Below are 12827 nucleotides of genomic sequence, written 5' to 3' on the forward strand. Positions count from 1 at the left end.
TCTTAATAAACACTTTAAACTCCTATTTCTCAAACAATAGGCGGGCCGGGGGCGCGGTCACTTTTGCGTGGGAATTTGATTTTCAAATTATTTCACTTTTTTTTATTTCCCGGGTCCACCCAATATTTTCGCTCAAGTAGGCTTATTAAAGCCCATCAACCTACCTCAGACCCATTAAAGACTATCAACCTACCTAAGGCCCAAACTTAGGATAAGGTTCTACTGGCAGTACCTCAACTCCCAATTTGTGAATTAGAAAAAATATCATGGCGGCCAGTTGCGGTGGCAGCTTCTTAACACTGTGGTGTGCCGGTGCTATCCAAAATCAACATGTATCACAACCTACAACATTTCTTGGAGCTCCCGACTACCACCATAGGAAGAGGAAAACACTGTATAGGTTAGTTGTGGTAGCTGTGACCCAAGGCTCCGCCGAATCAAGTAAATCAGAGGAAAAAATCCCTTCCTGGGCTAAACCAGATTCCGATGAACCACCACCATGGGCCAGGGATGAGGCCAACAAAAACACTTCGGAGCAAGGATTTGAAATCCCATTCTTCGCCTATTTACTTGCCTCTGCCATAACAGCAATTGCTGCTGTAATTAACCAACTTCTTACCACTATTATTATTATTATTATTATTATTATTGTTTTCTTTTTATTTGTTTCTTGACAGTGTATCTTTTGCTGCCACAGATTGGCTCCATCTTTGAATATGTGAACCAAAGACCGGTGTTTGGAGTATTAACCTCGGACAGCGTGTTTTATGCTCCCTTGCTTGGTTTTTTTGTCTTCACTGGCATTCCCTCTTCGGTAAGAATTAATTACTCTCCTCAATGTTCAGATTGATAATTTTAATTAAAATTAATTAATTTAATTTAATTTTTTTCTAAATTATATGTAAAAGTAAAATGTTACTTCTTGCCTGTTTACGAACTCTTAATGGTCAGGCTTTCCTTTGGTTCAAATCTGTTCAAGCTGCTAACAAAGAAGCAGAGGAACAAGACAAGAAGGATGGATATTTATAGAGGTGGATTCTGATTTGCATTTCTTTATTCTATAAGTTATGAAGAAAATGCACGTACTGCCGTGTTAAACGTGAATATTAACTTTTATGTATGAATACAGATATTAGTATGGTAGAATATGGAGCACCATTGTCGTTGTGTAATCAATACAAGTAAGAATGGTTTGTGATGATGTTAAGTCAATCTTCTGGAAATGCTTGACTTTGATGTCTGTCTGTGAATGGTGAAAAAAATATGTGAAAATAATCTCTCAATGTTAATGTCAAACAAACTTGAGAAGACCAAAATCTAATAGATGTAACTCTAATTATTTATTTTAGTAATATATGTTGTATCTTCTTTTCATATATTTAAGTAAGTTCTTCATAATCTCATAATTAATTTAGTGATATGATCCTAACCTTATTTTGTTTATACCTTATTATATAATGGTTTTAGTTATATATTTATATGGTTTGGTTTTAATATTTAATAATTATTGTAAATATATATATATATATATATATATATATATATATATATTGGGAATCTTGGAAATTTAAATGAGTAGTATTAAATCATTTATTCTGACTAGCCACTACAAAATATAATACAGTTTGATTTATACATAATTTGATTTATTATAGTTGAAGGTGTAAAACTTGGAGATTTAAACGAGTCTGTTAGCCCATTTATCCTAACCTATCACTATGAGAAAATTCATTTAAATTTTTATAAAGATAGTATAAGGTGAAATGAATAAATTTATCTAAAATATTTTTGTATATTGTTTTGATACCGTCCAATTGTTTAAATTAAGTTGATGATAATGTCATATATATTATGATTAATGTCAATAGTTTATCTTTATATTTTGTAGATGTGTTTACCGTTTATAATGATTGTACTACGTATACGATTAGATATAGATACTAATGTAAGAAAAAAGAATTTGAGAGAAGAGAAAGACTTTTTTTATTTTATTTCATTTTTATTTATTGTAAATATTTGTATTGATATTGAGGAAGTTTAGATTTGTATATTGTATGGTTATAAGCATTATAAAAAAAAAAAATCCTTTGATAGGGTTAAAATTCCACTTATTAGTTCAAATTTTAAGATAATACACTTGTCCGTTTAAATTTTAGGATATTACAAAAAGCATAAAAATTGTCATTTAAATTAGAACTTACAAATATCAATATTTTTTTCAACAAAACTTACCTAGATACATAGTTTGACAAAAAACTTCATAAGTGTTTGTAAATATAATTTTAGTTTTCCTTTATTTGATTCACTTATTTAACTCACCTTGTGTACTAATTGTCTTTTTAATAATAATATTATATGAGTACAATGCTTACTTTAAATATAAACAATTAATCAAGGATTTGTTGGTTATGTACAAACCCTTCAGCTTCATCTATAATCCAATTGCTATTTTCTTCTTTAAAACTTGTCTTGGCAGTTTTTCATTAAAGCTCGAAACAAATGTTTTCGAAGCTTTATGTGACCACATTTTATTATCTCCATCATGGTTGTATTATTTATGAATTTGTCTTCTAAAACTTTAATAAGGTCTTAATGAATAAGAAGTGTATAAATTTTCAATATCACGATCCAAAATCATTTAAATTGGTGAATTTGTCAACTTCATACTTTGTAGAAGTCATGATGATTGGACTCCATGTTCACCATACCATTTTATTATGAAATCAATACACTTCAATAAAATATATATAAACACAAATACAAGAATATAAAATAAGTCACAAATGATTGATGAAAGGTAGATGAAGACCTAAACAAAAGAAAAAAATTAACACATATATGTAACATAGTTCAATTGAAGTGTCAACGAATTTTAATTTGTTTACAAAAGAATTTATCATCACAAATATTATAACATTGAATTTTTCACTTATAATGAACTCTTGCTAAACTCATTCTTTACACAATGTTTGAGTTGAACAAAAATTCCAAGTTAACTATCAATTATTGTTACAAATTCTTATATATAGTACATAGCTACCATAACTAACTTTGTGAAACACAATATATGTTTGTGTGTAGGTAATAAAGAGCTAAAATTAGAGGAGGAGAGCAAGGAACATCTATCTTCTAGAATCACACTTTGTGTAATTGTTAGGAAGTCTTTACCTTTTTATATTTGTTACGCGGTCCTTCTCACTGCAAAAAAAAACTATTGTTTAGTGGAGGTTTTATTTTCAATTTACGGAGATTTTCACTCTCCTCAAATCGATTTACATATATTTTTCAAACCTCCACAGTTGTAGTCAAAATCGTCGCAATCAATTTGCGAAGGTTTTTCGTATTTAATAAGAACTTCATTCTACTTGTAAAAGAATAATATTTATATTGAATTTCAAATACCTTTATATGTATTTGTGGGTTTCTTTCCTTTTCAGAGTGTGCTTCTCTCTTAGTTGTATCTTTAACATTGGTTCATACCGTCACTTATCTTGGATTGATCAATCCCTCAAACAATATTTCCTATCTTCCTTCTTCCACCTCCCTTTCTCTTCATCTTTTGTTCATTATTTTATGTTATTTATGTCATTTTTCTTTATCTTATGTCTCATTTTATCACATCTACATAATTATGTTATTTTTATGTTTAATAAGAATCTTCTTAAAAAAAATTAATATAACACTTAGTACCCTTAAAAATATAAGATAAAATCACATTAGTGTACAAATATTTTCGGTCATCTTTAATTTATACAATTAGATTAAACATATAATATTTACATAAACTCAATTCGACATGTGAATTAAATTAAGAGAAAATATCATAATTATTACTATTAGGAGTTACTAAATTGTTATAAATATTCTCTTCCGTTAAGTGAGTTTAAAAAGTCCATTAAAGGTTTTAAAATTTGCTTAGCAAATGAAGAAAACATTATAACTCTATGAGATCCATTGAACTTATTATACAAAGTCATCTATTTTTGCTTAATCTTTCAAAACGGACTTCAAATCCTAATTATCTAATTCACCCATTCCAACAAGTCTGGAACAAATAACACATAAATCCTAATTTTCATAAGAAAATAATATTATTTAATTTTTTCTCACTCTAAACCCAATTTTATAGACAAAATTTTATTACAGCACTAACATTACCGAATTCAATTAAACCAATACAAGTTATCAATTCCAATTGTTACAATTCCATCAATAATTATATTCAAACCAACAATTGAATTACAGTTCTTTACCTTGCCAATATTTATCCACGTCACAGATGCTAAAAAAGAAAAAGGTAAAATTACTCCTAAAAACAGCAATCACCTAGAAAACATCCAAAACTAAAAATAAAATTTTGATTTTGATAAAACATGTTATCTCCAACACTTTAATTTAAACTTAGAAAAAATTAGAAAATAGATTATAAATAATAACAAACTTAATGTATTAGAAATTATGATAAATTAAAAACACTTTCGCTCCTTCCCTTTTTCAATAATTGTATGTAATTGGACAAAAAATAATAATCAAATATAAAAATTTAGAGAAAAATTCAAAGAGAATAATAAGAAACAGTTTAGATAAATAATGATGTTTTCATAAATAAATAATAAATCAAAATATATAATTTGTATATTTAGGATAAAATAAAATGTTAACTTTTTTTAAAATATATCTGGCAAATTAAAATCTTGGGTCCCAATTTATTTAAAAAAGACATATAATGAGGTACAATATTATAATAATATTACATGGTAATTAAAACACGTTATCTTACTTGCCCAAATCATTTATACACGATGTTTTTTTGTCAGATAAATAACTAGAAGGAAAAATAAATAATCATCTCCTTAATCTGTTTCTATATAACTAATCAATCTATCCTGAATTGTTAGGAATGGGTAATTGGTCAACACATATCTTACAAATGAATTTTTAAGAAGAAATTTGCAAACTTATCCCACACGTCAATTAACCATCCACTATTCAAAATACATGTCATCGTACTGTAGAAGCCGAGGGTCATTCAACGAATGACGACATTAATGTATTTTTAAAAAGCTAGTGTTAATTTGTGAGGCAACGTCTACGAGAAGTTTCATAAACTAACTGGAGAAAGTGAGTTTGATTGATTTGATTGAAAGAAAGCATACGAAGAATATTAAAGTTGATATGATGGATTTAAAGAAATAAAAGGGAAACAGAGGGAAGAGAGAACGCGGTTTTGACGAGGGTGGGTTGATAAAAATGAAGGGAATAGTGTAGGTGCACGTATCTAAGGATTTTGTTCTCTTCCTAAATACAATTAATAATAAAATCAATTTATAATATATAAATGAAATATAAATTTTATTTTATAAATCGATTTTATAAAATTAAATTATTTTTAAATTTATTTTTTAATAGAGTTTTAGAATTAGCTTAAAATCTATTGTAACGATAATTTTTTGTTTATATTCTGTACAATTAATTCAGTCGTTAAGGTGTAACCATTAGTGCAACATTTAACCACCTTTCTTTGCAGTCTATATACTTAAGTGCTGTTTCAGTCACAGACCAGACAGTTTTTTCATTTGCTCACAATACATCTATAATTTTAAACTGTTACTTACAAATATTGTTCTTAGTTGCAAATAAAAAATAAAGTACAATAAAAGAAAAATCTTCCAATGGGAGAGAATGCACTTTATATGTAAATAGGATAGCGAGCACAGTAAAATACATACTTATGCTTTCTTTTAAGTAATTTAAGATTATTTGAGGCCTAAAAGTATGATAAATAATATATAAGTAAGAAAACTCTTAGATTTATTATATAAATTTGTTCACATTTATAATATCTTTTCTTAAAAACAAATTCATGATATTAACATAACTATATTTATTTTATTGATGACTTAATCGATTCAAAATAATGTTGTATTGTCTTTTAATTTTAAGTTGAAAATAATGTTATGCTATTTATCTATAGTGTTTTTTTCTCAAAAGTCTCAAGATGAAAAAATTGTTGTTCAATTTTAATTATTATTAATTTAATTTTTGTTCCACATGATTTCAAGTAGTGTATTATACTTTTTAATGTATAAAAAATATATTTCATTAGAATTTAAAGAATGAGATTAAAAAGACATTTAACATATTTTTAAATTTGAATATTTTCTTTTTGTAATATTTTAAAATTTTATCAACTTTGTTTCATTTGTTTGTAAATGTATTAAATATTTTAGTTTTTATAAAATTTTAGTTAATACTCTAATTTGAAATGCATACAATTATAATTATAACTTCATCCTAAATATGTGATATTGAAGAAATAATAATAAGTTCTCTTAATATAAAATATTTAATAATATTATATTTTCTTTTTAAGGATTTTTATAAATTTTAATTAATTGATTATAAAATTAAAAAAAAGTATGGTTATGAACACCTATACCGGTTACGGATTGGAATGGAAATATGACAAAAAAAATCATACTAAATTTAGATATGAAGATGAAAATAATTTTTTTTTCAGATATAAAATAACAAAACTCATCTCAATCCTTTACCATTCCTAATTAAAATATTTGGATGATAGTTTTATAAGAAATGGTCATAGTATTCAATTCAAACGGCAGTTATTTTTATAGTCGTCGTTATAATTTTGTTTATTGTGTGGTTCTCATTCTGTCATTAATGTCACATTGTTATGGTTTTTTTCTTATTGCTTCACTAATTTTTATCATATTTATCATTGTCTCTTCAAAACAAATTCTTTCCTTTTTAAGGTAGATTTTATCATAATCTTGTTATGCTTACCTTTTTTGTTGTGACATATTCAACACCCTTAGCATTGGTCACAAATTGTTTTAGATGTTAATTTTATTTGTGAAAGACCATGTCCTTGTATAGTTATACTTTAATTAATGTTTTTTTGTCATTAGTGTATAAGTGAGATGTGATATATTAAAGAGTAGAGTGGTAAAAAAATAACAAAAAATAACGTGGGCGCATACTTAATTACATTAAATATACATTATTTTATGCAAGTTAAGGAATCTGTGTGAGTCATATATATTGTTTAATTGAAACAAATGCACCTCGAGGAATTTAATTAGATTAAACATGCATTACCGTAATGCTTTATATGTTAAGTAATTGTATTAATATTGAACTATAGTATAATAAATTAACTAAAAGTTAAGAATATAACTTTTATATAGTGGATGAAAACTATGTACATGTCATAATTAGAATTAGAAAATGTTGAGATTATATAATTTAATATTTCTTATCAATTCATTAGTAAATGAACTATTTATGATTATTATATTAATGTAAAGTTATTATACATTGAACTTGTACATGTATAAAGTTGTTTAACTCTAAATCATTTAACTTAAAATTATAACAGTTTCATAATAGTTGTTTGAGTTTTACAATAATGGATAATTTTAAATTGTGAATAAATTTATTTTCTACTACTCAATGGAGATTAATTGGTTGATTGTTTTCTAATCTATGATTTTGAGTATATTTTGGTTTAACCCAAATTTAAAACAAGAGTGCACATTAAAAAATCAACCCAATCGATAGTCATTAGGATTTTTTTTCTGTCAACATATCACACAATATATTATAATGTACAAAAATAAAAAATGAAAAATTTAGATGAGTGTTCCAAAGGACATTTTATTAATAAAGTAAATTAAAATTAAAAGGAATTTAAAAGGTCCTTATTCTTTGTTTACATTACAATCTTTTTTTTTCTAATTCGCAATATCATTTTTCTTCAAATAGTATAAAAAAATGAAGCCTGAAATATAATTTGATCAGATGTATTGGCAGATATAGGCTGATATTTAGTTATAAATGAAAAAGTGAATGGCATTTTAACTTCTATTTCACGTGCTTTCAAAGGAAATTAGTCTTTTATCCATCAAAAAAAAGTGAATTTAATTTATCATTCAACTTTACGACAATCAAAATTCGTCGATTAAAAACTTTAAACATGCAAACAAAAACTAAACTCCAATATTATTAAGACTTAAAAGATTAATTTGTTTAATTAAGAAAATATAAATACTAAAAGTGTTTCTTTATTATAAATTATCATATATTATAGTAATTTAATAAGCAAAAGAATATAAAATCAAACTAAAACATAAACATTTTAATTATAATTTTAATAAGATACACTATTGGTGTAAAAGTTGTTATGTTGCCATAAAATTTTGTTTATAAAAATTAATATACCTATCACATCGATCAAACAGTAATTAAATGATATTAAAAATACCATGTCCTTTTAATTCTTTGATTATATAATTATCCTACATGAGAAATAAAAATAGCATAACTTTTTTAAATTCAAATGCAAATTCTATTCTGTCATTATATCATGTCACACTGATTTTAGATTTTAGCGAGCAAGAATGATAACATAGTCAAGTTTCACCATCTCTGATTGCTTTTTTGATATTGCTTTTGGGTTGGTCACATGAATTATTATCCCATTAGACTAAATTCCTAACATTGGCATGATTTCAAGATGAAAATATATTGACTCTAATGTCAATAAAGTGGAAAAAATACAGGTCCAAAGTTTTGCTTTTGTTGCTCTCCACAGGGAAAGAGGGAAAAAAATGTTCTATATTTTGCCAAAGGCAACGACTAAAGCAAGATCATTTATTAAAGCAACAACTATAAAAATGAAACACCAAGAAAATTAGTACAAATCAAAGTGACTGTCAATTCATGAAAGAAAGGTCCATATATTTTTAAGTCATTTAATATAAAATATTTTTTTCATTTTGTTGATTAAAACTGTTATCGGTTTTTATTTTTAATATGTTTTTTATTCATAAAGTTTGAATATATACTTTTATTTTGAAAAAGGCAAACATGTACCACACGCACCACCAACACGTGCTAATCGATTTTTTTAATACATGATAACTTCTTTATGAATAAAATATTTTGAAATTTGATACACATCCAAACGAGAGAGGTATAAAGTGAACAAGAAACAATCAAGTTGGATAGAGATAAGAAAATAATAGTGAATTTATTATATACGACATTGAGTTTTGGTCTTTGTTGATTTAAATGGTCTACTCCCTATATCATCCCACATAGTTCCTCCAACCATCACATACCAAAAATGTCTTTTTTTCAACGAATTTTGAAATCCGTTAAAATTTTTGAAAATTTCTTAAATGAATTTCAGAATCCGTTTTTGAAAAATTCGTTAATGAATTCGACATCCGTTGAAGGAAAATTTCTTCAACGGATTTCGATATCCATTAAAGGATTTTTTGAAAACTTCAATGGATTTTGAAATTCGTTGAAGAAAATAAGTGAGGTGTAGGATTTTTTAAAATATAAAGGATAATTTTGGAATTTTTTAAAAATATGGTGGTGCAGGAAGCAATATAGGGCAGTGTAGGGAGTAACTCTCGTCTAAAAACCATACACTACATAATCCGAAATACAAAGCCCAAAATAAAACGTACTTGACCCATAATACAAAGCCCAATAAATTCGACCTAAAATACAAGACCTAAAAATTATTCCTACTTTAGAAGCTTCATGATAACTCAAGATGACCCAAGAGAGAGAGAGTCTATACCTATTTTTTACAAATAACTTCAACTCTCCTTGAAAGTGTTTGGTCATGGCTAAGGGATATGACATTAAAAGTTGACTTGGCTTGGTTCGAAAATCAAGTTGTTTTGGTTATAGCCTTTAATTTGTGATCACTAAACTTTACCCTTCGACCTACATCGATCTTAAGTTCAGGCCAACTTGCTTTGACCTTTAGCTCACTTTAGTTTGCCTCAACCTTCGACTCGTCTCAATTCTTCAACCCAAGGCTATTTGTCATAACTTACAGCCTAGGCCGACTCAACTTAAACATGAGATGGATTTAACTTGACTCAAAATTTATCATCATTGGCTTGACCTAAACGTAATTTGACAAGACCTAACTTGAAAGATCTACTTAACTTTGTCTGAGTCCAATCTTGTATATCTCAACCTAAAATCGACTTGCAGTATTGATAATTGACATTTATTTTCTTTTTCATTATTTTTACTTTTTATTGATATTTTTTTATTATTATCTTTTAAAATAGTTAAGGGTTTATCAAAATAATTTTAAAAAATATAAGTATTTTATCTTTTATTAGATAATTTTAGAAAAGATAAATACTTTGTCTTTTATTACATAATTAAGATTTTATTAGATAATTAAGATTTTATTAAATACTTTTAGAAATGTTTAGTCAGTCAAATGGTTCCCACTTTGGTGGACGTGTCAAGCTGGTTTGACATGTCACATGTTAATATGTGATTTTTTTTAATTTAAATAAAAATTAACTTCTTTTTGTTAAAAATTTGGATGTCACGTGTCAAGTCTCTAGTGTGACACGTGACATTGTTAATGTCACATAACAAGGTACTATTATGTGTTAGTGTCAAGTGTCATTGTCTTTATTTCAACTTGATCCCTATATAAGTCTATTTGACTTAATTTATTTCTAATGTTTCTCAAAATGGAACAATATTATCTCTTCCAAATTGAAGCAAAATTTATTATTTGTATACTTATTATAAGAATATTTTTATTAAAAATATTTTTTAACCTATTATACTATTATATATTATTAATTCATGTGTTAATTCATGTTTTTTATAGGATTAAAACGTACGAGTATTTAAAAAAACAAGGATTTAAAACTAATATATTATTCATAATATATTATTTTTTGTGGACACGTGTCAAATTTATTATTCATATAAATGTTATAAAATTTAGGCTTAACTAAAATTTAGTGCTAAAGTCGTTATTAAAAAAATGTTAATAATATATAATAATGTAATATGTTAAAAAGTCATTTTTTAATAAAATAGCAGTATAATATTTATACAAATAATACTTTTAATTTTAATTTGGAGAAAAAGAATATGACTTCATTTTTAAAAAAATAAGACTAAATTGAATCAAAGAGACAGATATCAGTTACATAAAATGAAGACAATGACCATTAGCATCAACACTAACCTCTTAGTACTTTGTCATGTGGCACTTTGCGTTGCACGTGTCACAATAAAACCTTGATACATGGCAACAAAAAATTTTACAATTTATTTTTAATAAAAGATTTTTAAAAATTAAAAAAACATGGATTGATATGTGGTATGTCGTTACGCTGTTAGTAAATTTTTTTTCAAAAAGTATTTAAATGAGACACTTTTTCAAAAGTTACAACGTAATTATTTTTTTTAAAGTGGAAACCAACTTGATATTTGTCATCGAGAGTGAGTACTACATAAGTAATTAAGGCTTTTAGAGAAGATACATATTTTATCTTTTATTACATAATTATTTTTTATTTTAATAAATTAGAAAATATAAGTATCTGGATTATAATTATGTAGAAATCACTAAAAATTAAAGAATATATATATAAAAAATAAGTTATTAACATAGTTGGTTACTCAAGTACAAAAATCAAATACAAATTTTAGGTTCAACCCAAGAAAAATGCGTTTATAAAAATCTATAAATAGAAGACTTTACATAATTAAAATTCATTCTTTGATGGAAACTTATTCTAGAGGTTGGAACATTCATCATTATTCTTTTTCGAATGCATAGGAGTAACTAAGTGTCTTATTTAGTGGGGTTGGACATATCTTAACTTTTTATGATTTCTTCACTTCAATATATTTATTTTTCATTACTCTTGTGTTTTATTATCGTTCTTAATTGCATGAATTCATTTATTGCATATTTATAAGTATCTATTTATTGGACATGATGTTGGAACTTAAATTAGGACAAAACAACTAATTGATTTTTGTATTTAGACATAAAACTTAACCCTTAGTCATTCAAAACATCTTAACTTAATGCTTAATGTGGACTTTTGATAAAAAAATATATATAAGAATTTAGGGTTTTTATTAATAAGTTTATACTTGTTCCTAAGACATTAGAACTTACTAAATAGTAGTATGAATGCTAGAATTGGAATTAGAGGTATATTGTTTAGTATTTTCATATTGATTTGGTGCATGAAATCTAATTCTACTGAAATCTTTACTCATAAGTATTTTCATAAATTTAATTGCATTCTAGATATTGACATTATTCTCATAAAAATTAATTATTTTCATTATTCAAAGTTTTTCTGCATAAACTAGTAAATAAGCATAGTTTTTTTTTCTAAACAACGCTAATATATGTATAAAAATGATATCTCGACTTATCCATTTGATTACTATGACTTGGTATACTTGTCAATATCCACTACACATATCAAACAAAAAATTGCTAGTTTGTGGGACGTGTATTATTATTTAGGTCTTATAAGTTTTCTTTCTAATGTAGACCTTTTGATTCGGTTAACTTTAACCTATACAGATCAAAGCTAAACCTTTGAATGGAGTAACGTATGACTTTAGTTTAGTATATATGATTAGTAAAATCATATTTTATATCAAATTTGTTTCACTTATTAATCTTTTTATTTTGAGTTAAATATTTTTCAAACTTTTTTTCATTTTAAACAATAATTGCTTTTGAACTTTATATATATATATATATATATATATATATATATATATATATATATATTGTATTATTTATAAAATGAGTTAGTATTTTTATTTCTATAATTTGTTTATTAAGTTTGAATTTTTTATTATTGGTTCTTGTAAAATATATGAATTTCAATTTGATCTCTTTTGTTTTTTGTTTTCCAAATATTAAATAACTTATTTTAGTTGTGGCATCAGTTTTAGAATAGATAATAACATATATTTAATAAAAATTA

The 12827-nt window shown here is 25.4% G+C and overlaps 1 protein-coding gene across 1 annotated transcript; it reads left to right on the forward strand.

The window, feature by feature from the left end:
- Positions 1-176: 176 nt before the first annotated feature.
- LOC124835817 (uncharacterized) lies at positions 177-1374 on the forward strand. Its single transcript, XM_088115493.1, has 4 exons — positions 177-599; positions 698-814; positions 952-1031; positions 1130-1374. Exons 1-3 carry the CDS (start codon positions 267-269, stop codon positions 1027-1029), a joined length of 528 nt encoding a protein of 175 aa, XP_087971619.1. The 5' UTR covers positions 177-266; the 3' UTR covers positions 1030-1031; positions 1130-1374.
- The last annotated feature ends 11453 nt before the right edge of the window (positions 1375-12827 follow it).

Source organism: Vigna umbellata, chromosome 5, assembly GCF_029865625.1.
Source record: "Vigna umbellata cultivar VRB3 chromosome 5, Vumbellata_1.0, whole genome shotgun sequence".
Classification (NCBI taxonomy): domain Eukaryota; kingdom Viridiplantae; phylum Streptophyta; class Magnoliopsida; order Fabales; family Fabaceae; genus Vigna; species Vigna umbellata.